General features: G+C 36.6%; 1 protein-coding gene across 1 annotated transcript in view; it reads right to left on the bottom strand.

Moving 5' to 3' along the window:
• The window catches only part of trpc1 (transient receptor potential cation channel, subfamily C, member 1), a 92724-nt gene that overhangs the window by 52687 nt on the left and 13570 nt on the right, over positions 1-26467 (bottom strand). Inside the window, exons 2-5 of the mRNA XM_028794680.2 lie at positions 11261-11415; positions 7192-7293; positions 6263-6465; positions 3007-3138 (exon numbers count right to left, since the gene is read on the bottom strand). Coding sequence (XP_028650513.2) covers positions 3007-3138; positions 6263-6465; positions 7192-7293; positions 11261-11415 — 592 coding nt within the window. The remainder of the gene's footprint in view (positions 1-3006; positions 3139-6262; positions 6466-7191; positions 7294-11260; positions 11416-26467) is intronic.

The raw sequence follows: 26467 nt of genomic DNA, 5'->3' as shown, positions 1-26467 counted from the left end.
AACAATCTATGTATATATAAAAGCCAAATACCACTGACTCACTTATCACGAAATCTCCCAAACCATGAGGTCTTGGGACTTGAAATTTGGAATGTAGGTTTCCCTTGGTCCATTGGTGCTCGCTAAGAAACGGTTTTAAAAATTTTGTGGTCCAAGTGCGAAATTTCTTAATAGTTTTTTAGACCCGTTTGAATGTCTGTCCGCTTTTCACGAGAGAACTACTTAATGGATTTAGATCGTTTTTTTTTTATAATTTGCTTGAACATTCCATTGATTATGTGGGTTTCTCATCACGCTAAGTATCATAGTTTGCTTGCTGTACCGATTTATTAATGCGAATCCAAGAGAGACTCATCAGGCTGCGGGGAGGGGGGTGGGGCCCTCCTCACTCACGCGTCTGCCTTGGGGGGGTAACCTTAACGCCACTTAGTTAACGCGTTTGTATGTCTGTCCGCTTTTCACGAGAGAACTACTTAATGAATTTAGATCTTTTTTTTTCTATAATTTGGTTGAACATTCCTGTTGATTTTGCGACTTTTTTCTTTGTGCTAAGAATCATAGTTCGCTTGCAGGAGCGATATATTCGCGCTAATCTGAGACAGAGACTGCAGGCCGAGGGGAGGGGGAAGAGTGTCGCCAGGAATAGAAAGCTGGGTGGGGCCCTCCTCACTGTCCTGTTGCACTAATATGTGGGCGAAGCCGCCGGGGATGGCTAGTTTGAATATATTGCAAGCTCAAGAAGCATTTAAATAGTAACACATTGTTACATGCTGTTACCAGTCCTTGAGCAATGACTTCCCTGTTCTTAAGGAAAGTATAGCAAGAAAAGTCACATTCATTTAAAAAAGCAGCACTGCATCTGCTTTTTCAGCATACTGTATATTCCTCATCAGTATAATGAACCATTATGTTCAGGGATGCTTCAATAGCTCTATGCAACCACAATCGGTTGTAGTTACATAAAGTGCTACATGTTTAAGATCCATTTTAATTTTTGCCTGACATTTGGAATAAAATAAAGGCAACCTAACATCAGAAGAATAAGTGCAGAGCAGATTTCTTACCTTGAGTAATGATCATTTTTAACACCTTTGTTAAGCACAGTGTTAATCAGAGCCGTGTCTTTCATAAATAAGACACAATAACTCTCTGTCACCTCATATTACTTTCAACAGCATGCTGGATAAGGAAATGCATTAGTGTAAGCAAGTAATGACTGTCTGAGTCATGGATTTAAGACTACTGGGAGTTCGTACTGCTTGCTTAGCTTTCATGCACTCTTCATACTAGACTAAGTGGTTGAATTTTAAATGATTGTATAAATATTTGCATGAAGTGGTTTATCAGTTTTCACAGTAAACTTTTGAAAACAAAATGTTTTCAAATTATAGACAATTTTCTTTGTTTTGGTACTAAACATCTAAAGAGTAATAGGTGATCTAGGTTCAACATTACTTCTCAATTTTTCTGAGTGGTACTGAAAACGGCAAAGAAATATATGCATACAACAACATGTTGTTTGGGATCACACTCCAAAAAATTTGTAGTTAGTCCTTTGATGTGAGTGCCTCTGATTTGCTAGTGCACTCATGCTTAGTTAATGTGTTGGTGCTTGACTACAACACTCATTTGCTGTTTAGAGCAGTTTGTAACAGGGTTAGCTCGATCTCTGAGCAAAGGGGAAAATTTAACTAGAATGCAGTAATCACCACTTTCCTCAATTAGTATTTTGAGGCAGTTGTAATTGTAATCTCAATTAATATACAATTAATTATGTAGCCTTACACTATGTTAAATCCAAATAAACAGCAAAGCATTAATTTAAGTAAAACAGCTTTACTGTACTTTGAATTATCTGTAGAGCAGTAATTCTCAACTTGTAGACCACCTCACCTCAATATTTGGACTGGTCAAGCTCCTGAATGTTTCTAACATGCAATTACAAGTCATTTGCTTTGGTCAATACTCTGCATGTTTATGTTTAGTGTATGTTTAACATCAAATTGTATGTAAAGAACCCACTATCATCTCATAAATTTTGTGTCTTGCCAAATCAGTTTACTAGAATATTACATGATGCCTCATGAGTGCTTCTAATCATGAGTTTTACCCTTACATGCCGTGACTAGGAATTCCAAGCACCAGACATTTAGGAAGTGAGTCATACAAAAGAGATGGGTCACAGTCAAAAGGTGGTAAATGCAATTTCCAGAGTTAGAAAATTAAAAAATGAAGTGGGAGGCACACACAAAATAATTGTTTCTGATTCTGCTTACATTTGGCAATTCTGGTATAGGCAACCCTTATATGTGAATGCATATTCTCTGTAATGCACCAAATTAAATCACTTTTTGGGCATAACTCATGTACAATAGTTTGCAATCACAACTCACTCTCCAGTTTACTGACTATAGACAATTAATCTCCTGAAGGCAACGTCTGAAAACTCACTGATATAAGCATTTATGAAAAGTGAACAACTTTATTTAGAAAGCTATTCAAATGGATTGTACAGAGTATTTTTAATTATTAATTAAACTAACAGGGTTGGGGGTTGATAGTGTTTATTTTATAATGATGTCATTGCAAGAAATTTTGAAACAAAATGTTAATGTAATTACCAGTTAAGCACATTCTGTTTTATATAAATGTCTAACACTTAAGTGTCCTTTTCAAGGAAACCTATTGATTTCTTACTGTGCAGTCCACTTCACTTAAAAAAAGTTTGACAGCTACTACTGTATAGTATGTATGTACTGCTAAACTTACCTGTGCATATTCTATTTAGACTGACAGCTCTACCAAAAAAATGGAAAACATATTCTAAAAGAGGTCAGTGTAAGTCCTTTTTGCATTTACCTTCACTGCATTTAACACACAGTATCCCTAAAACTAGTTTAATTACTCTTTATTTCTGTTTTGTTCTATTATGTTTAATAAAATGTTCTTTAAATATTACAAAGTCTAGACACAAAGAGACACACTTCGATACTTGAATTCTCTTACCTAAATTCAACTTCAACAAGACTAAGTTCCTTCAGATCAGCACTGAGCTCAAAGGCTCTCAGTATAGGATCCTCTTCTGTCAGCATTATAAGTGACGGGCTTGCCAGGCAGCGATAGATATCAAGACGAAATCTGAAATAATCCAAAATACCAAAAGTATTTTCATATAAGTAGGTAATAGAAAGTAGGTGTTAGGTACTGTTACAGCTCCTGTTTTTTCCAGAACAAGAATAAGAAATCACTTCTTAAAAGTTCCTTACCATTTGTTCTCTATAAATATCGTCTATTACTAAATTATAGAACAGCCACAATATGTAATGTACTAAACGCAAAAAATTACAATCAAGCTACTGATTATAGTGACATGGAAAACAACAGCATAAAATCACAGCCTAGGTGATGCTTAATTATAAAACAGACAACTACAAATACCTTACATTTCACATGAATGTCAAAACTATTATTTAAACTATAACCTCTGTTTCCAGTGCTAAAGTCATTAGGGACTTTTTAAAGGGGCATATATGCAAAAGTTTAGACATTCCAGGTCAAACTGCATGTTTCACGGAATCTCATAGTTAATAGTAGCTAACACAAATTCTACTGGCCACAAACTTTAATGTAAAATATTGGTACCTGTTCTTTTACTATTTATTCGCTGAATGTAAAAGACTAAAACTAAAAAATGAAACTGAATATGGTATGTGTAAATCTCCATTGTGTTATGGCAAGGAGTTTACCCAAGCAGCATTGGACATGTTACAATAATCACTTATGAATGAAAAAACAGAAAGGCCACAAAGTATTTCATATGCAACTAAATAAGAAAGTGGCTGGAATGAACCTACAACCACCATGAACTTGCACTATGTATTTGAAATCTCACAATAAACGTTTCAATACCATTCTGTCTTTCTGAAATATCCAGACTCCTTTCATCTCAGATTTCATCATTGACTCCATATTATTGATCTGGGCCCAATTTTTCTTCCAGTCACACATTATTTCCTGTGACATCAGGATGTGACACAACTTCAGTGCCTACTAGGTACACCCCTATGCTTAACAGTTAGTGTTCTTTAGTTCAGAACCTGGTGTTCTCTAAATGTATCTTTTATGGTCATGGCAAAAAATGCTCATTTATCTGTTTCAGACCAGAGTACTGGCTTATTGTTTTACATACTTCAAATGCTGACACTGATACTGAAGTTATAAGAAAGCTTCCTTTCTGACAACACTTTCATGCAGATCATTTCTGTGTACGCAATTCTCTGTTACTGACTACTGGGTCATAATCATAACTGGTGTTAGCTAACCTTTCTACATATCCTTCTACAGTGTATATACATATAGTTTATAAGCTATTTCATTAATAATTTTTGTCTCTTCCAGATCATGCCTTGCCTTTGACCATTCCCACTAACTTTAATTTCTTAAAGTTTCTGGCAATAGAAATTTCAAGCTGCTATATAACTGTTTATAGATACCCAACAAAGCAGTGGGAGGGCATTTAAAGATTCAATTTCTTCTAGTTTATAACCTAAATATCTAGTTCAGGGTCACAGGAATGAATACAAGGCAGGAACCAGCCTTGGATTTAATGTCAGTCCATCACAGGGCTCACACACACTTACTTACTATACATAGGATTGAGAATGATTAGTTGATATGCTATGTATTTGGGATATGAAAATATTACTCTGAGGAAAATCTACACAGACATGTAGAGAGTTTTGAAACTCAGCAGAGGCAGTGTTCTGGCTAGGAATCAGACCTAAGGATCAGTGCTAGACACTATTCAAGTCCTCAGTCACCTACCTAAAGAAGAGTATTTATTGATTTTTTTTTTATTTTGATTTGATATACTTTGTTAATCCTCATGGATTATTATCTTTATGTATGACTTCTGGGGGTCAGAGTGCAGGGTCAGCCATTGTACAAAGCCCCAGGAGCAGTTTTAGGGTCTTGCTCAAGGGCCCAACAGAATATTCTACTGTGGAATTGCGTTTTTCTGGTTTAACTTAATGATTAATGAGTTATTTACAACCTAAAACTGTATTAATGGATCATTTGGAAAAATGCCACAGTCACCAGTATATTTTTTCAGTTTCTTAATTTTGATCAAATAAACTATAATTTTCCATTAAAATGTACAGAAATAAAGATTCAATGAAGCATACAATACAATTCCAGTGAGTGTACTTGCACATTTTCTTGCAGCTGTACATACTCTCATTAAAATCATTAGACGATGTATTTCATTACTGATTATACTATCATATTTGTTAAGGGTCTTATAACGATTATTTTCTGACCTGCACATTATTCATGTACAAATGCAGGACACCCTCTAGTGGTTTCTGTTTTAATTACAATTGCTGACACTAAACGGTGAAAGATGGCAGATCAGATTATTATGAAAAATGCATTTAGGTAAACTGTTTTACTATTAGATTACCAAATCTAAAATGTGTTGAACTTTTTAAAGTAAGCTGTGCTGCTGAGATAAGCTCAATCAACTGAAATCCTGTAATGGAAAAAGTTGATAAAAGAAAAAGTTCTGGTAAATTTAGTTATTTAGATTTACAATTTTAAAAATACAAAGGCTTGATAGCAAGGAATTACTTTCTTCAAGGAACAGTGACAGATGGTGAAATAGGCAAAGATTATCTGGCAAAATAAACAAGGCTATATCAAGGAGAAAAATTTTGTAAATCAGCAAAAGTATAATAATAAATTTGTGCTTGCATAACAGCAGTCTTCCCCACATTGTGGCACAACCTTAGCCAAGCTAAGAAAATGAAAATGGAGTCTTAAAGGTCTTACTAGAGAAAATGTGCATTATTTTGTTATACGGGATTTATTATTGCATTATTTTATTGTTTTATTTGCCATGATTTTAGTGTCCACATTCTTGTCACATGCACATAGGTAAAACAATCTCAATTGCATACAATTTAGTATTTGGAATATTGCATCCCACCTTACTAAAAACCTTTTAAATTATTCTGCTCTTCTAATCATAAATGTCTCTTCTGTGGTTTCGGCTAATTCATTATTTAATTTAATTATACATATATTAAAAAAGTAACAAGATGCTCCTCAAAAAGTTGTTTTTAACACAGTATTTTTTTCATTTTCAGTGTGCTGCATTACATAATAAATTATTTTAAATATAACATAAATAGTAGCAAACATTACTGTATATTGCATAAACACTTGAAATGATGAAGTAATGAAGATATACAATCCTAACCTAGAATGGCGTAGACTGTCCTTCTTGTTTTTGGCATTACACAAAGTACACTCGCAACCCACAGCATGAGGCCTGGGCAAAGAGACATCCTGTTTAAGCAGCATGGTGAGAATCTCATAGTTGTTGCGATGTGCAGCTAGAATTACTGGGGCTACATCCATTGTTGTGGAATATTCAGGGTTCTGAATACGCTGCATTAGTTTCTATATTAAAAGGAGACAAGAAAAATATTGAAAAAAAAATGTCAATATAAATTTTAATGAAAACATGACTCAAGAAGTAAAAGAAAAAATACTACAATAAATCTGACAATGTTAGATCTACATGTCAGGATTAAATAAAATTATACATTAAATTTAAAGCAATAATTAGTCACAATAAAGGTGTTCTTTTTTACTAAAAACCTCAAAAAGCTTTAATTACATCTGTGTGTTTTAACACTTAAACATTAAAAAAGATATAGTCTGGGATTATAAGTAACCTGACAGTGAATTATTTTATCTGAAATTCAGATCCTATAACACAGAAAAAGAGTTAAGTAATTATTATTTAGCTAGCACACTAAATAGGGAGATGAGTAGCATTGTGCGATTGTGTTGTTCCTATATTCCTCAGCTGTTCTATTCTCTTTATATTATATATTTATTTATTTGTTCAAATGAAAAGAAGGCTTATTTTTCCATTGACAATTTCTATTTGCAACTAAATATTCTATGCAAGAACTATTACCAACCTAGATTAGCTACTAAAATCTTTACAGCTTAAAACCACCAAGAAAAAAATGCTGCCAGCACATTACAGATCAAAGCTTATAACCGTATGCTGTGCCATTAATCTAGAAAATACATTAAAACTTCCTGGTGATAATTGCCTGTTGATTAATAAATCATTTAGGGTTTTGATGTTCAAAGATTCACAAAAATACTGACCGCCATTGAGGGCTTAGAAGACCTTCTTGGTCGATGGTTTAATAATATATCAACAGCACCAACAACTTCTGAATCAATTGCAACCAAAAGCGAATCTGTTGTCTAGACAAAAAGAGAAAGAAACTGAGTATTTGCCACATTAGCTATAATTATTAACATATCAAGCCAGATTATGCAGTGTTAAACATATACTGAGAATACTTTTTTTTATTGAATTTATTAAAATCAAATAACATTCCATACACATAACTTAAGTTTTACAAAAAAGAAAAAAAAAGGTTTGAAACAAATCAACCCCCACCCCTGAAAAAGAGAGCTAGGCCAGCAGTGTAAAACTTTAAAGACAAATGAATAGATAAAATAATAAATGAATAAAGATAAATGGAATAAAAGATGGAAGAGAACCTGCTTCCTCAATTTAAATGCTTATTCTAAAATATTATTGCTTAGATCCTGCCCGGTTTTGAAAAAGTTTTGTACATATCCTCTTATGCGAATTTGATTTTTTCCAGTTTCAAATAGCATATAACATCAGTTACCCACTGACTTAGAATAGGTGAGTTAGGATTCTTCCAATTGAGCAAGATAAGTCTATGTGCCAATAGTTTCGTAGAGGCAATTACAGTTTGTTTGTCCTTCTCCACTTTAAGCCCATCTGGAAGTACACCAAACACAACTGTTAGTGGATTAGGAGGGATTGTGACATCCAAGCTGTTTGAAAGGCATTTAAAGATTTTGGTCCAAAATGATGTTAATTTGGTGCAGGCCCAAAACATGTGACCCAGCGAGGCTAGAGCTTTATTGCAGCGTTCGCAGGTTGGATCTTGCTCTGGAAACATTCTGGACAATTTTAAATGAGAGAGATGCGCTCGATATATAATTTTAAATTGAATAATTCTATGCTCTGCGCATATGGAGCTCGAGTGAATTCTGTGCATTGCTACTTTCCACTCCTTTCCTGAAATATTGAGTAAGTGATCCTTTTCCCACTGTTCTCTTGGATCTTTGAAAGGGAGGGACTGTAAAATAGTTTAAAATATTACAGAAATGCTGTCTGAGTCCTCAAGACTGAGCAACATTTTTTCCTGCACAGAAGTAAGTGGGAGGTGAGGAAAATTGGGCAGGTTCTGTTTAACAAAGTAGGATGCAAAAATGTTGTCTATGTACAGATCTCTAAGTCAGTGTTTCCCAAACTCGGCCCTGGGGACCCCCTGTGGCTGCAGGTTTTTGTTCCAACCAACTTATCTTTTTAATTGGACTCCTAGCTCAATTAAGTGAGCTGTTATTTCCCAGTTTCTGTGTTTTGGAGTCAGTGGAGAAATAACAAAACTACGTTTGGTAAATTTTTATTAAAATGTACTAAGCACTTATAAGGGGGTAGTGTTTTTTTTTTGTTTTATCTTTTTAACAATTTTCAGCCTGATTTTCATTCTGCTATTCCAGGTGTTCTGATGGTTTAATTTATTACCTACTAATTAGTGGGTCTGACACTAAAGTTTTTGCAGCCTTTCATCATTCCGTGTTGCTTACCTGGCTGTCAGTTCTGTTTGTTTTAATTATCATTATTAGGATACAATGAAGGGTGCAAACTGCACGAAAAAACAACAACAAAAGAGAGGTAAGCGTTTAAAGCAAAAGTAGAAGTATTTCAAAATGTCTTACAAATGTAAAGAATCATACTGCTGTGCTTTTCTAAAGGTAGAATAAGAGAAGGGGAAAAAAGAAACATCTAAATAAATGAGATCAATTATTGTGACTAATTGTGAACTTGGCTGGAATAAAAACCTGCAGCCACAGTGGGTCCTCAGGACCGAGTTTGGGAACCACTGCTCTAAGTGATTTAATCCTGAATGTTTTCCAGGCATTAAAAACGGCATACGTTTGAGAGGGTGGGAAAAGGTGGTTCTCGTGCAGAGGTGCCATAGATAAAATCTTCTCTTCTTCTTCTCTTAAAATACTTCCTACACTGGTTCCATATTCTGATGGAGTGAAGCACAATTGGGTTGTTAGTATATTGGCGATAGCTTGTATTTATTGGGGTACAAAGCAAGTAGTATAAAGAAGTACTGCAGGATTTTATTTCTATTGCAGACCAAGCCTGTGCATGTTCGTCTATTTCTGTCCATGTCCAGGTTTTTATAGTTTGTATGTTTGCTGCCCAGTAATAAAACTGAATGTTAGGTAGAGCCATGCCGCCTTCTGCCTTAGGTCTTTGTAGGGTCGCCCTTTGAATACGTGGATGTTTTGAATTCCAAATAAATGAGGTTATGGTTGAGTCTAATTTCTTGAAACATGATTTATTGATGTATATTAGAATGTTTTGAAATAAAAAGAGAAGCTTAGGAAGGATATTCATCTTAACAATGTTAATTCTTCCAGCTAAAGTGAGATGAAGGGTTGACCATCAATGCAAGTCTTGTTTAATTTTTTCCATAGAGTCAGCAAAATTTTGTTGATAAAGAGCTTTATATTTATGATGCTTACCCCTAGGTATTTAAACTGATCTGCGATGATAAAAGGAAAGGTGTCCAATCTAATGTTGTATGCTTGACAATTCACTGGGAAGAGCACACTTTAGTTCAAATTGATTCTGAGACCAGAAATATTTTTAAATTCTGTTAGTGCTGTTAGGACTGCAAGCACAGTATTTTGTAGGTCTGATATACACAGTACCATATCATCTGCATATAGAGAAACTTTCTGTTCCAGTCCATCTCTGATAATCCCCTTTATCTCAATAGCATTTCAACAGTGAATTGCGAGTGGCTCAATGGCGATTGCAAAAAGCAGTGGTGACAAGGGGTATCCTTGTCTGGTACCACACTGTAGTTTGTGGTCAATCCTCAAGAGATGGGTGGACAAACAAAAACCCACAAATTTTGACAAACTCCAAGCATTGATTATGCAAGAATGGGCTGCCATCAGTCAGGATTTGGCCCAGAAGTTGATTGAAAGCATGCCATGGCGAATTGCAGAAGTCTTAAAAAAGAAGGACGAACACTGCAAATATTGACTCTTTGCTTTATATAAACTTAATCTAATTGTCAATAAAAGCCTTTGAAACTTATGAAATGCTTGTAATTATACTTCAGTATACCATAGAAGCGTTTGACAAAAAGATCTAAAAACATTGAAGCAGTCAACTTTGTGAAAACCAACACTTGTGTCATTCTCAAAACTTTGGCCACGACTGTATATACATAAATATGAATTTCTAGGTGATAATTATCATAGCATTGTATATACTTTGAGATAAATATACCGCAACACATGGAGTATGCATTTGAAGCATTTCCTGAACAAAGAATAATGCAAAGGATTTCTAAACATGATACATTAATCAACATTATTCAACACAAAAGTGATGATAGAGACAGATACATAAAAGGGAGCACATAAAGTAAAAAATAAATAAGCAAAAAAAAATCCTATAGCTACATCTGCTGTCTATTCCATTACCACAAAGTGAGGAGGCTTGTCCACTTACTACCCACTGTACTACTTCAAAGCACTCTCCCCGACTCTACAATCCATATGCCTCTGTCTCTGAGGTGATTTTAAACCACATCCCAGGGTCACTTATGACCAAGCATAAAATCACTTTTCAAGCTAAGGTCCAAGTCTAACAGTGTCAGGCTGATAAACTACAGTCCCCAAGGCTATTACAACCCTGGACCTTCCGGAGGTACTACTCTCACCTGTCCTCCAAAAATCATCTTTAAATGGGAATGTAATCACATTCCTGAGTTAAAACTTTGAGTTGCTCACTAGTGACCTTGTGAATATTATGCATTACCACCTAGTCCACCCGTGATGCACCTCCCTTAATGCTGGTGTCTAAACCAGATAGTATGCAGTGAAACCATCACACCTACTGGCATATTTTCCCTAGGCAGAGCCCTTCCTTCTGCACCAGCAGGACAACATGAATTCTTCCCATCAGTGCCTGCCTGATTCCACTTCTTGTGGTGATGTTCAGATCCTATTACGTGTTACACCATCAGATTGCAATCACCCTGTACTAATAGCTAAATGCTTTGGCTATAACATAAAAAAAACAAAACATTACCTGACAACCATGTTCTAGAAGAAGCTGCAGTATATCCAGGTTCTCATTTTCAATAGAGATTGTCACAGCATTTCTTCCTAATACATCCACACAGTTGATATTGAGTTCATCATTTTTTTTCTCTTCAAGAAGTTTCTTCACCATATAATAATCTCCTTTAAAGAAACAAAAAACCTCAGACAATAACACTCAAAGAATAGTCTTTTGCTTCAGTCATGTTTTGAATAGGACCCATTCCTTATACTGTATTTAGTTTTTTTACTGTTTATGTATACTGGTATTTTTTTATTCTTGACTCTTGAAATGTATTATTCTTTTTCTCTTGCATTGTATTATTCTTATTTAACAACTTTTCATTTGTTAATCATTTTGTATTTTATAATTCTGTTAGTTATTGTCCTTGATTCTTATACAGTGAGCTAAAGGGGAGGTAACCCCCTGATGCAGTGGCTGTGACTGCCCTCATCTTACATAAGGCTCTTGCTTGTATTGTTCATCTCATTCACTTTTGGATTTTGGATTTGTAAGTGCTAGCTTTATGATTCTCTGCATTTGGCTCATTTAAGGCATTGTTCTTCAGATTCTGCCTTTGGTTTTGGTTAAGACTACATTTAGTATTTTGCTCTTTTAGTTATCAGCTTTTGTTAATAAACTTATATAATTATTAACAAACTCGGTTTTGTTATCTTTGGGCAGTAAATGGTTCCCCTCTTCCTTTCCGAATTTACAAGTTTAGTGTTATTATTTGGAGTTCCAAACATGACAGATAAGGTGAGGTCAAAAAGCTCTACAAAAGGCAGGCCAGTACCTTCACAAGCCAGACTGGATTAAAACCCCCACAGTAGCGTGGGTGATTTAATGAATAGCACTCCCTAGATCTCTCTTTTAACATTTTGCACACTGACAACCCGGACACTGGATCGTTTCATCATGGCAGAGTTTGGAGGAGCAGGATGAAAAGGCTCCTTGCTGTCATAGGCTCATGGGTGCGCACCTGGAACATCCTGATACTTGATATACCCTTCTTCACACGCCAACCCAGAACAGGCACACCTCAGACCAGCTTGATTCAGAAATCATCCTGCATGATACAGCCTGAGCAGGCCCTAAAATGGGTAGCTAGCCTTGAAAGTACAAAAAAGATAACGATATAAAAAATGTCTTACAAGGAAGATTAAACCATGAAAACTCTGGGTTGTAAAGAGAATCCCAAACTATAACCTTTAGAATTTTTTTCCCCGTTAGATAGACAAATACAAGCAAAAAGCTCAAAATAGCAAAAACTATGTGGCTAGAAAGGCAATCTAAGGCAAACAAATGCCACTACGTAATCTATTAGCAAAAAACCAATGGCAAAGTGGAAATAATGAAAAATGCCAGAAAATCTACACAAAAACTAGTGCTCACTATAAGCTCCTTCACACTAAAATTTCTCCTGATTTTAGCTTACTCAGCTCTGGACTTAAATAGCTCACAACACACAAGGGAATAGTAGCACAATTAAAAAGACAATGCACAATTATAAACATAACAGGAAAAAAAACCAATATGAAATATAATCATTCAAAAATGAAAATAAAATATAAAATATACATAAATACAGACTCTTACATAACACTTGGTCCTTATTTGGTGTGTGATGACTACAAGCCTACTTTGAAATTTCACAGCCAGGCTGCCTGCTTTACTACTCTAGGCCTTTTGTTGTTTTGAGGTATAGTCCTAGACCTAAAGCCTGTCCTGAGTTTTTTTTGTGAGTCCTACAAACAGATGCACTTTAAAATTTAAGAGATCCAGTTTGACATAATGTACTTATTTCAAAATGTTCACATTCAAACTCCACTGTTAACAAAAGAAAGGGATTGCTAAAGAAAATATGCAAATTTGAGAATGTAAGTGAGCATTCCTTCATCACAGACACTGTTTAACTCAGGAGTGTGTCTGCTTGTGTGAGTAATAGAGAATGTATTTATTGGTTAGTTTTCAGAAAGATAATGTTTTATAATTGAGCTAGGAAATCTGACTTTACAAATTAGACGTAAGGTGAGAAATCTTGGGTATTGTTCTGTAGCCTGACCTGAGTTTTAAACCACACAGTAACAACATCACTAGGAACATTTTCTTTCACCTTAGGAAGATAGCTAGAGTAGAATCTTTCCCAGCAAGATGTTAAACAGTTGACTTATACATTTGTAATTTATCACATAGAAAATTGTAACATATTTTCTGGAATACCAAAATACTCCAAATGGTATAAAAAGCAGTTGCCAGGGTACTGACATGAACTCAAAAGAAAGAGAGTAGAGCATATTACAGATATTTTAGCATCTCTGCACTGGTTGCTAGTTTCTCTTAGGATTTTTTAAATTCTTTTGAATTTAATGATTTAGCTGCTGGGTACATTTCAGAGTGTCTGGCAGAATAGGTACTAAATCATTGCTGAAGGAAATACAGTATGTTCAGGATGTTGGACAAAAGTATGTGGTGAGGCTGCCTTCTGCTTTTATGCCTGTACACTAGGAAAGTCCTTCCTGTATGAATTTTGTCATGAACCATCTGTTACTAATTTATGAAGCACTAAAAATGTTATCTTTTTAATTTTCCATTTTGTTTGGTTTATTTTTTGCATACTTTAATATTTATAAATTGTTAGAATTTATCTTTCTTCCTTCCTTCCTTGACTTTTTGATTTACATTTGTGTGATTTTGTTTTTCACATATATTGTATTCTTTTTGTCATTTCACTTTAAAATGATTGGAGTTTCCTTTTACTATATTGTCTTCCTTGTATTCTTTGTAAAACATTTTGAACTGCATTTGAAAGGTCATAAATAAATAAATAAATAAATCTTAATAGTGTTATTATTATGAGGTTGTAAATATGTGCATCATTGAGGGCAGCATATGCCAACTAAATTATTTCTGCCATCAAAATATCTTCCACTTTATTTTGATTATTAAATAAAATAATATTATAGGTGCAGTAACAAAATGGGACTGACCAAAATTAGAATTTCTTTTATATTGGAAAAATTTAACAAAAACATCATAGAGCATGTTCCTTAAATATAAAGCAAGGTAAAAGCTTCTTGTCCTCTGCATCTAGCTTCCTTACACCCATGACCTTCATGTCCTCTCTCACCACGTCCATAAACCTTCTCTTAGGCTTTCCTCTTTTCCTCTTCCTCTTACCTGGCAGCTCCATCCTCTCCTCTGCACATGTCCAAACCAACACAGTCTCACCTCTCTGACTTTGTTTCTCAAACCGTTCAACCTGAGCTGACCCTCTAATGTACTCATTTCTAATTCTGTTCATCCTTGTCACACCTAATGCAAATCTTAACATCTTTAACTCTGCCACCTCCAGCTTTGTCTCCTGATTTTTGGTCAGTGCCACCATCTTCAACCCATATAACATAGTTGTTTTCACTACCATCTTTTCATTAATCTCTCCTGACACTATTCTCCACCCAATCCACCCTGCATGCACTTTCTTCTTCCCCTCTCTTCAACACTCCCTGTTGATCCCAAGTATTTAAACTCCTCCACTTTTGCCAACTCTACTCCCTGCCTCCTCACCATTCCTCTGACTTCTCTTTCATTCACACACATGTATTCTGTCTTTTTCCTACTGACCTTCATTTCTCTCCTCTCTACAGCATATCTCCACCTTTCCAGGGTCTCCTCAACCTGCTCCCTACTTTTGCTACAGATCACAATGTCATCTGCAAACATCATAGTCCATGGGGACTTCTGTCTAATCTTGTCTGTCAACCTGTCCATCACCAGTGCAAATAAGAAAGGGTTGAGAGACTGCAGACCTCACCATTGTCACACATCTTTTGTACATAGCCTGTACCACTCTTACATACTTCTCTGCCAATCTTGACATCCTCATACAATACCACAACTCTTCTCTAGGCACCCTGTCATATGCTTTCTCCAAGCCAACAAAGTCACAATGCAACTCCTTCTGGCCTTCTCTACACTTCTCTATCAACACCCTCAGAGCAAACATTGCATCTGTAGTGCTCTTTCCTAGCATGAAACCATACTGCTGCTCACTAATCATCACCTCCCTTCTTAACCTAGCTTCCACTACTCTTTCCCATAACTTCATGCTATGGCTCATTAATTTTATCCCTCTGTAGTTACTACATGTTAAGTAGAATGCCTAGAGGGGGCTGGACGGTCTCGTGGCCTGGAACTCCTGCAGATTTTATTTTTTTTCTCCAGCCGTCTGGAGTTTTTTTGTTTTCTGTCCTCCCTGGCCTATCGGACCTTACTTTTATTCTATGTTAATTCGTGTTCCCTAATTTTAATTATTTATTTTGTCTTTTTTCTCTTTCTTCATCATGTAAAGCACTTTGAGCTACATTGTTTGCATGAAAATGTGCTATATAAATAGATGTTGTTGTTGTTGTTACAGTTCTGCACATCTCCCTTATTCTTAAAAATCGGTACCAGTACACTTCTTCTCCACTCCTCAGGCATTCTCTAACTTTCCAAGATTCCACTAAGCAATCTGGTTAAAATCTTTTCTGACATCTCTCCTAAACACCTCCATGCTTCCACATGTATATTATCTGAACCAACAGGCTTTCCATTCTTCATCTTCTTCATATCTGTCTTTACTTCATCCTTATTAATCCATTGTACTTCCTGATCCACTATGTCCCCATCATCCAACCTTCTCTCTCTCTCTTATTTTCTTCATTCATCAACCTTCTCAAAGTACTCTTTCCATCTGCTCAACACACTCTCCTCGCTTATGTCTAAGGTTTTATATTTACCCAAAAGGTTTTATCTTTACACAAAAAAAATGATAATGAATAATATCTTTATTTGATGGTTTAGGGCAGTACTAAAATCCTTGGATAATCCAATGGACATCCAAATAAGCAAATACTAGACAAGGGAGTATCAGTCCCAGTATTGTAGCATTTGATATTACACGTAAGCTTCAACGTCCTAACAATTTCACATTTTTACTCATATATACCCTAGTCCTATTAGAAATCACAGTCTGTACTGCAATGTACAGTATTCAAGAATAAATGTTTAACCAAAAAAATTGTCCCACGCATACATCCTTTTTGAAAAAAAAAAATACTGCAGCTGCAACAGCATTCTAGCTTCATTAAAGCCAAGTTAATTGCTTTATTATGGCATAGATTTCTAAATATTTTTGAGATTAATGCCTGACATCATTATAATCTTAAAAAAACTATGGTGCAGTATACCTCAGTTGTGAATGAAAACTATAAAAACATACAGAAAATAAGAAAAATATTATCAAAAATAGCAAGAAGAGGTGAACTGTACATGTATCTATTTCATATTTGGAGAGAGTTAGAAATCAATGCTAACAAAGTGATGTGAATGGCCCTTAAACTAAAGCCATCTCTAACCATGTTCTATAATCTTGAAGTCCAACAAGCTCACAATATACAGTATATATAGACAATATAGAATAAAATACTAACTTGCTAACCATAATTCACTTATCAGAAGTTAAAAATCAAACACATTGATTCTCTAGTCTAGAACAAAAACGTTTCTGTCCCCAGGTAACTATCAAATTAACAAGAGACTTTGTATACCAGTCTAAAACTTACTTAATCTTATTTTGGGGCTGCAGGGACCCACATCATTTGGCACAAGTCTAGACATAGCTGTGGACAGGCAGTTGATCCATTACAGAGCCTACTCACACACAACAGTCACTTTATAGAGTTACCAGCTAGCCTGGCCTGTGGATGTAAGAGGAAAACCCATAAAACTCAGCATGGGATTTATATTCAAAACGCTGGATCTCTGAAGCACCACTTTTAACAACTGCACTACAGACTGTCCCTTCTAATTTAAGACTACAATTAATAGCAAAAATAAGCTTTACACTGAACTCAAATCAATTAATGAACAAACTTTCTCCATGTTAACTTGAAAATATTTATGCAATCTAATATTTATAAATGTATTTAGTCATTGACTTACATATAACTTCTATAGTTTTTGTCAATTCTTAGTTTTTTTGATCCAAAACATTGTTTGGTCGCCCATCTTTTGTACACCTTTTCTGGTGCATCCCTAAGAATCATCCAACAGTTGTATGCCATCATACTGATAACTCAACGTGTTTGGTAATTTCTTTTCATTCCCTTGATATCCTGATGGAATCTTTCATCCAGTTCTGTACTCACTGACCGAAGATGTTCAAGGAAAATTTTCAAATGAAAATTCAAAAAGTGAACTTTGAGATTCATGTTGCAACTCTATTCCTTAATCTACCTTAATATTTTTTTGATAATTTCTTTGTAATTTGGATCTTTACTGTTACCTAAAAAATTACCCAAGTCTCTCTTTCCAGGTCATTCAAATTGTGCTTCAGAAATCAGTTTTGTAATATCAGGTTCAGTAAAAATGCCCCCTTTCAATTTAGCCTCAGACAAACCTGGAAACTTTTGGCACTAATACATAAACCAGGCTCCATCTTTTGATAGGGCTTTGACAAACTGCTTCATTAAGCAACAGATCCACAAAGCTAGTTCAAAGCTCTTTGAGCATGGGAATGTGCTATCTAAATTAAATTTATTATGATGATGATTTATTATTATTATTATTTATTATGATATTAAAGTGATCTCACAGCCTTTCAGCTGGTATGAAAATTATGCCCAAGGCATAGTTGATAGTCTTGGGTAGGGGTAGATTTCAGAATTTAGGTCCAGTCAGTGTTAAGGTGCCTAATCAGGGTTATCTCAAAGGAAAATGTCTGGTATTAATTACTGCTATCCATGCCGAGGACTCTGCTGACAATGGATGCCATGCATATCGCCACTTGTTTTTGTGGAATAGAGATGTTGGTCAAGATCTTTTCAGTATATTGCTTGATGGATTTAGCTATAACCCCAGTAGCACCTATGATGACAGGGACTACTTCTACATACTCTTCTCTTCTTTAGGACCGATGTTATAGTCCAGCATCACAGAGATATCTATTTAAGAAGTGTTATTGGTGGATAGTTTCGTATAAATGATGCCTGACTGGTTGGCATTGACTGTGACATCTGTTTGAACAGGGAGCTCCCAGAGAATCTTAGATGTAGTATTTTCCAGGATTTTATGCTCTTGCAAACTCCATCTCCACCAGTGTCTTGGCACTTGGAAATTTTTATCCATAGCTAGAATCCAGTGGATATATTTTACTAAATTGTTGTGACACCATAGAAGGGACATATTGGCTAGTGTTTCACGAGCACTGACAATGTAATGTATGGTCTCATCACATTTTTTACATAGGCAACACAAACTATCTTCTTCTGGTTGTTTGAAGATTTATCTTATGTAGTATTTAGTTTTCACTGCCTCATCTTGGATGACAAAAATACTGGCTTCAAATGACAGCTTGATGGCTTGCCTTTTCATCCAGCTGAATGACCCCTGAATATAAACATGTGCCTTCTCAACCTAGTTTTGAAACTGTCCATGCATTGATTTCCTCTTCTAGCTATAGACACATTGTTGGTTTTGTGATTTCTTCATATATATCTACTCTTTATATATAAAATCCTAAGCCTAAAAGTGCAACGGTTTTGTGCAACTATTTTATGACATTTTTATGTAACGTTTTTTGTCTGGCTTATTTTAAATCCTACATACAGTATATATGTTTGGTATCATTCTTTTCAGAACTTATCAAACTTTAATGTGGTGTTGTTAGATTTTCAGATTGTTATTCCATTTTTAAATTATAAACTAAAATATCACAAATGTCGTGCATTGAGCATAGTGGACCTCAGTTTAACAGGAATACTCCAATCGTTAAGAGAGTAAATATTTCATTCTCATTTCATGATTTTGACTCTGTTAAATAATAATTTATTTTTCTTTTACATATTTTTAGAATTTCATGATTTTGACTCCAATAAATAATAATTTTTCTTTTGTACATTTACAGATTTTACTAATATTCTGGCCACAACTAGGGTTTGGGCGCGGAAGGCGCCGGAGGGGTTGGGCATTGAAGGAGCCGGGGGGCTTTCCCACCTAGGATATATACAGTATACTATAGTGGTCTATTCAGTTAATCGTTCGCTGTTCAAATTAAATCAAGAGGAGAATATCTGACAGTCTAATGGATGGAATATTTAGACATTAGATCAAGTCATGTGTTCAAACAGCACGGACAACTTCATCCTCTTTACTTTTGAGATATAGGGTATGTTTAATGACTGTCCTTTAGTAAAGCGACTCTATGTTTATGAGTCCTCTCCTGCCCTTCTTTATTGGTAGATATAACCTCTCTATCTCAGCTTTACTTGGTGATAATGATTAATAAGACTAAGGAGTCTGCAGGTTCTTGTGTCAAGCGACTGAATTTCAGATAACTTCCAACTGACTACTGCAAAACTGTAGGTCAATATGGGGATTGCATATTTATTTATTGCCTTAATGATATTTCAGGAGTTTCATTTAATTCCCAAGATCTTCTTCAGCCCTTCGGAATATTCCACTTTGAGGAAGTGGATTTCTTTGTGATTAACTTTGCCAAAATTTTTTATCCCCAAATATTTATAGGTCTGATTGGCTTGTATTCCTCAAACTCTTGGCTGCAGAGCAGAATGTGTCCTTCACCTGATATTATTGGCTCTTTTCATCTTTTGAGATGGAATACCTTGCATTTGTTGAAGCAAAAAGACACGCTAATATCCTGGTTGAAATTTCCACTTACTCCAACAGCCTGTTAAGCTCTTGTGGTCTTTTTGCACAGAGCATTAGGTCATCCATATATAGTAGATGGTTAATGATATTATTATGACCTTTGACTTTGTAGCTAACATTACTGTATGAAGCCAAAAATGTAGAAAGTGGATTCAATACAATTGGATTGGATCTGTCGTTATTGATCTGGTATTGATCAGCCACAGCTTTGATTTTTTGCCTAATCATCGCTATGGTTATGTCTAGTTCTTTTGAGGTCATAATATTAAATTTGTGAAAGAGACAGTCTTTGGATTGTCTCATCCTGCATGCATCCTCCTCATTAAACTAGAACATTGATATTGCAATAGCAGACAATAAAAAAACAATTCACAGCTAAAAATGTGTTCTGTGAAAAATAGGATGGATAAAAATGGTTTTCATTTTTGAATTTAGCTTTCAATAATGTATAAAAATCACATGAAATAATCAAAACATTTTTTTAAATGTATACCTATGAAAGATCACTAAATTGTTTATATTACTGCTTGTATAAATAGTTATTAAAGATAAGTTCCATACTGTTTTGTGGTGCTTGAGGCAGTGCTTTTCAGTACTCCTGCTGCCTGTTCACAAGCAAAGACTGAAGCTAGAGCCTTGTAACAAAAGCAGTACAATGCTGGACTAAAAACGACAGAGGAAAAACTACAAGATTATTTTGAATCTGCAGATTGGAAAACGTTTACAGGTTTCTCATTAAATCTGGACGAGTAGCCAACAGTCAGCACTAGATTCAAATATTTTGTGGATGACTATGTGACCTTGAAAATAATCCTTACAAATCCTCAATACAAACTATGGATAAGCAGTGACATATGTAATTTACTAAAGGCTTCCACTAATGCATTTCAGGTTTTCAATATGGAAACATACAAAAAATGCAAGTACAACTTAGGAAAGCAAAGTTTCTGTAAGTAAACCAAGTTAAGTTGGAAACTGAATACAGCAGTCACCATGAGACCTAAAGTTTGTAAACTCACTCACATGTCTTCTCCCAAATGAACTTGCACTTTTAAAACCTGCTATGATTGAGATAACAAAAGGTTTTCTGCCTGAGTGACTCCAACAGCACATTACTGAGCCTTGCTATTTCTGTTGATGATATAAGCCTGAAACATTTTGTCTGGATGGAATTTCAGACAGTTCAAGTCTATTAAAAAATCCTTGTGCCATCTAGGTCTAGAGCATTTCCAGTCTGATCATTTCAAAATGGCACCACAGAGAAAGTTACCGGATCTATTGTAACTCATACCGTTACAGCACACCACTATAATAAAAACTGCTATGCCTAAAAACAGTACTGTATATAGACTACAGATCAGCATGCAACACTGTTGCACCATAAAAGCTGATCACTAAGTTCCTAGAGTTGGGACTTAGTTTCTTCAACTGGATTTTGAAATTTCTAACTGGCAGGTACCAGCATAGACAGACTTGGCAGCATCACTTCCTACACAGTGATCCTCAACACCAGCATTCATCCAAGTGCTATGTGATGATGCAGGTCCGCTCCATGTTCCCATTGTCCTTACAGGAAGCCCTGAACCCAACACCGTCGGTAATGTCACCGAGATGAGCTGACAAATGAGGACACTTCTCAAATGAAGCCAGGGGATATTTCCAAAAAGTGACAATGTGCTTTTATTAAAACGATAATCACAGTGTCCAAACAAAAAGTGCATCAGGTTCAATAAATAAAGCATAAAACCAAGTATTCAGTGAAGATAAAAAAAACAAATAAATCCTTTAAAATCCAAGGTTAAAAAACACAGAAGTTAAAATGCAGTCTCTCTCTCTCTCAATACTTTCCGGCCCACCTCCGTCTCTCATTCTCCCCGGCTCACCCATTGCTCCTGCAGCCGGCGGAGACCCAACAGCCACAAGCTCCTTTTGGCCGACCTCCGTCTTAGCTGCCTGCATGCATCACTGCCAGACCATCCGAGGTCGGCTCTCCTCCCTTCACGCTCCCATAGTTACTCCTCGGATCCCTCGGGAGGACACCTGCCTTGCTCACCCCACTCACTCAAAGATTCAGTGGGGTAGACTAGCCGCTAGAGCGCCACAACCAAACACTCCTTCGCGGGACCCCAGCTCGTTCTGTCTCCTACTTCTAGGTGGCCAGATCCTCCGGCTTAGACTGCTCTTTCCCGTCTTTAAACCTCCTTTCTCACTCTTCCTCCTCTCCTCTATATTCCCCGCTTTCCTGATGTCGACCCGTATATATAGCCCCGTATCCCGACGCCTCTGTGGCCGCAGCGCCTTAATCACACGGCACAGAAAGCCAATTAAGCAATTGAGAACGAACGCACCCACACGTGCAGGTGCGATTTGCTCCAACTACCTCATTAACTCCCCGCTGTCGTGCAATCGTGCCCACGGAGAACGACACAGCTATACGGATTAAACCTGGCACTTTTTTTGAAGCCGTGGACCCGCTATACCACATACTATGCACAAGTTCTCTGGTGTAGTCCCTGTTTACCTATAACAGCATTACCAAACACAGCTCCAGCTCTATCATTACATTTACTGATAAATACACAATCATAGTCCTGATTGTGATACTTCTAGAAAAGAGACCTACTTCTCAAATAGTTGTGCCAGAAACAATCAGAAATTTTAATATCAGCAAAACCAGGGAGCTTGCCACAGATTTCAGGAAGTACATGGCACAACACTCCCATCTACATTGAGATGAGGAAAGGATGAGTAGCTTTGAAATTCTTGCATTCACCACCACTAAAACCCTGAAATGAACACAACACACATTAACTATTGCCTTTACTTTGTCAGATAACTGAAGAAATCCTGGATCTCTCCATTTACAGTATACTCAGTAGCTACCTCAAATATTGCAGTACATTTTGATACAGCAACAGTTCAGTTTAGGATGCAAAACACTATTGAAGGGGGTAAATCTGGCAAACACTTATTAAAAACACATCACTAACCTGCCACATTCACTTTTTCCGCCCTCCATTCCAGCAAACAGTACAAGACTATTAAAACCTACATTAAGAGATTTAGAGACAGTTTTTATCCTCAGGTCATAAAGCTACTCCACAGGAATATTTTCTATATGCATTGTCTAATGTTGATTTAATGTATAATGTACATTAATACAGTCTCTTTGCAGTACAGTGTTAATGGTGGTCATGAAAATCGTGATTTTGCCTGGTTAAGTTCTGATGAGCATTCTAATTCACCAAGTGTAAGAGATTTTAAAGATATTACCATCATTAAGTGATTTAATTATTCATTTTTTTACATGATTTCTACAGTATTTGGTGTGGATTCTTTGTAGGTGCCTTTAAGTACCAGGGATTCTAATTCATCATTAGTTTTCAGCTCAGTTTGTATTTAAATTTTTTAAAATGATTTTGTGCCCTGCGGTGGGTTGGCACCCTGCCCAGGATTGGTTCCTGCCTTGTGCCCTGTGTTGGCTGGGATTGGCTCCAGCAGACCCCCGTGACCCTGTGTTCGGATTCAGCGGGTTGGAAAATGGATGGATGGATGGATTTTGTGCCACTTCCAGTGTCTTTTTATGCTGTGTAGAGACAACGGCCATTTTGTAAATCCCATCATTAGGATGTGACCCCTGGTTGCCAGGGGTGTAGCCTCAGAGAACACCATTTTTGACATTGTTGATGTGACCGGTTAGTATTGGCATACAAGACTGTGGACAGAAATTACTTGTTTGTTAATGACTGTGTAAATGTTTTCCTGCTTACTGAATGTTTTGCTCTAAACTTTTGACTACAATGTTTAATTCATGTTTTGGTCAAAACAGAAGTATTTTGATCTTACCAGTTATGATTCTGCTTTGTTTTCAACTACCTTGAATCTTACAGTTTAACAACTTTCTAACTCTTCACCTCTAGCAGAATGGTGACAAAAGTGCTCCAATATTATAGTAGTTTTTAAATTCAATGACTTTCCTCGAATTTATAGGCACATTAATCAAAACTAACTAACCCAGCAGTGCATATTCATCCTGTAAAGATAAATATAATAAAAAATAATGACTAATTGACTATCTTTGTTAATTTTGAGAAATTTCTGTGGACTAGGCTCCTTTTTTGTAATAGATGATTTTTACATTTGAGCCAAGTTTTTTTTTGTTTCCTCTTTCAATTGGGCTCCATTGGCAAAACTACATTAGTTGATTGAAGATTTCTATGTTTGGCATTCTATCAACTGAGTCAACATGATAAACAGTAATGTATTATGATACTAAAAACTAAAGTTCTCAACCTGCAGCATTTTAACAACAGTAAATTAACAATCCACATTCACTTGCAATGCAAAACCTTCAATAAACTGCAACATACTTACCCTGTACGCTGTAATTTGAAGTACTAGTGGTCATGCAACTATGTAAAACTAAATTAAGTGCTTTGTTTAATTGTAAGTCTTTGAGTTCACAGGATGATTTTGCTACCAAGCTGTCAATGAAAGACAAACAGTATTACAAGACATTTATCAAGAATCTATATATATAATTCACTAAGCTGCCAGCGAGCAAGACACCCATGGAGCACACAGGACGGAGCCATGCCCACCAACTCTAAGACCATTGGATACAACGACAACTCGCAGAGCCATGCCCACCAACTCGGACGCAGCAACTCACAAAACACGCCGTCATTCGCGTTTGTCTCTGCTACAGTCCACATGCACCTCTGAGCCACATTGACTTTTCATTATTCTTTTCGGTTACGACGCACGACCACATCCACCATCGCAAACTGTTTTACACGCCATGGTCTTAGAGTTGGTGGGCGGGTCTCTGTGAGTTGCTCTTGCGAGCGGGCACATGACCAGGCGGTGTGTATGCTTCGAGAACGAGGGTGGACGCAGCAGGACCATCTAAGAAGAGGCATGTTTGTCGCGGATGTGAATCGCTGTATGCAGCGTGTAAAAAAGTTTGTTTGTCGCGGATAATTTGCCTTTTATTTTTACTCGAAGACAATTTCCTGTTAGATTGGCCTTTGCGATAACAATTTAAAAAGCACAGGGCCAAACTTTCAAAAAGATATGCATGTATCTGCCAAAACCAGTTTTCAGTCACAGACAATTGTATGTTGCTCTCTCCAGAGTTCCATCTTTTCATTCACTTACTGTTGTATCCTCAAACCCACCCCTTTTAGATAACTGTGTCTTTCCGGAAGTGTTCAGCCATCAATAAATAATTATGCGGCGTATGCCTGCAGGAACACGTGTAGCGAGCGAACGAGCCAGAGAGAGAGAGAGAGAGACACACACACATACAGGCGCGTGAGAGGGAGACACACGCGCGAGAGAGAGGGGGCTGGACGCATAAGAATAATAATACTGCATTACATTGATATAGTGGTGTTCTCAGTATTCAAAGCACTATCCACACAGGGAGGAACCGGGAAGCGAACCCACAACCTTCCAGTCTCCTTACTGCAAATCAGCAGCACTACAACTGCGCCACAAGGCAGTTAAAGAATGCACTGGGCTCGATTTTGTTTTCACTTCTGTTTACAGCGATCGGGTCGTAGCGTGCATTGTTGCAATGTTACTTTTCTTGGTGGCTTATTATATTACGGATGTTTCACATGTTCATTTTTTTCCCTGTGCTTAAAAGACATTAAAAAAGTGTTTCTCAACTGTGACTCCGGAACAACTCAGTACGCAAGCTATATTAAGTGTCAACCGACGAAGTAACTTTCACCAGCGTGGCCTCCATCATCACAGACGATCCCGCTTTCAGTCACGGACAATTGTATGTTGCTCTCTCCAGAGGTCCATCTTTTCATTCACTCACAGTCGTATCCTCAAACCCACCCCATCTGGACAACTGTGTCGTTCAGGAAGTGTTCACCCATCAATACATAATTATGTAGCGCTAGTTATAATATAATTTCTTCCATTACAGTCCTTTATAAGAAGGTGTCCATCAACTATAAAACAAGGTTAATGTTTCTACCGGAGCCAGAAACTGTACTGTTTTATCAAAACCATCCACATTAAAAAAAAAATAAACCTACAAGCTTATTTCTTATGAAAACCTTTATCCTTCTGAAAGAAAGATATATATACACACAGACACATACATATACAGTATACATTGTCACACATGTGCGCATGGGAGGCAGCTAAAGGGCTTGAGTAAGGGCAATTCCAATTCAGACCAGGATGTTACAGAGTACACTTACTCTTTTTCTCCTTTTCCTGCAGACCAGTCACGGATGATTCTACCTGGTCCTCTTGACGTCACATCCAGGACCGAGCCTATGGAAGAAGACCTTGCCGGCTCCGGCCCCTGTGATGTCACATCCGGGCTCGAGCATATGGCTGAAGGCCCACATGAGCCCGACCCTTTTGACCTCACTTCCTTTCTTCCCCTTTAAAAGCCTCCACCTTTTCCCTATTCCATCAGTTCTGTTTTGGACTCGGTTTTGTGCACATCAGTAC

The sequence above is a fragment of the Erpetoichthys calabaricus genome, chromosome 2 (assembly GCF_900747795.2).
Source record: "Erpetoichthys calabaricus chromosome 2, fErpCal1.3, whole genome shotgun sequence".
Classification (NCBI taxonomy): Eukaryota; Metazoa; Chordata; class Cladistia; order Polypteriformes; family Polypteridae; genus Erpetoichthys; species Erpetoichthys calabaricus.
Note: the sequence above shows the minus strand (reverse complement) of the source record. Positions and strands in the feature narration are given on the sequence as shown.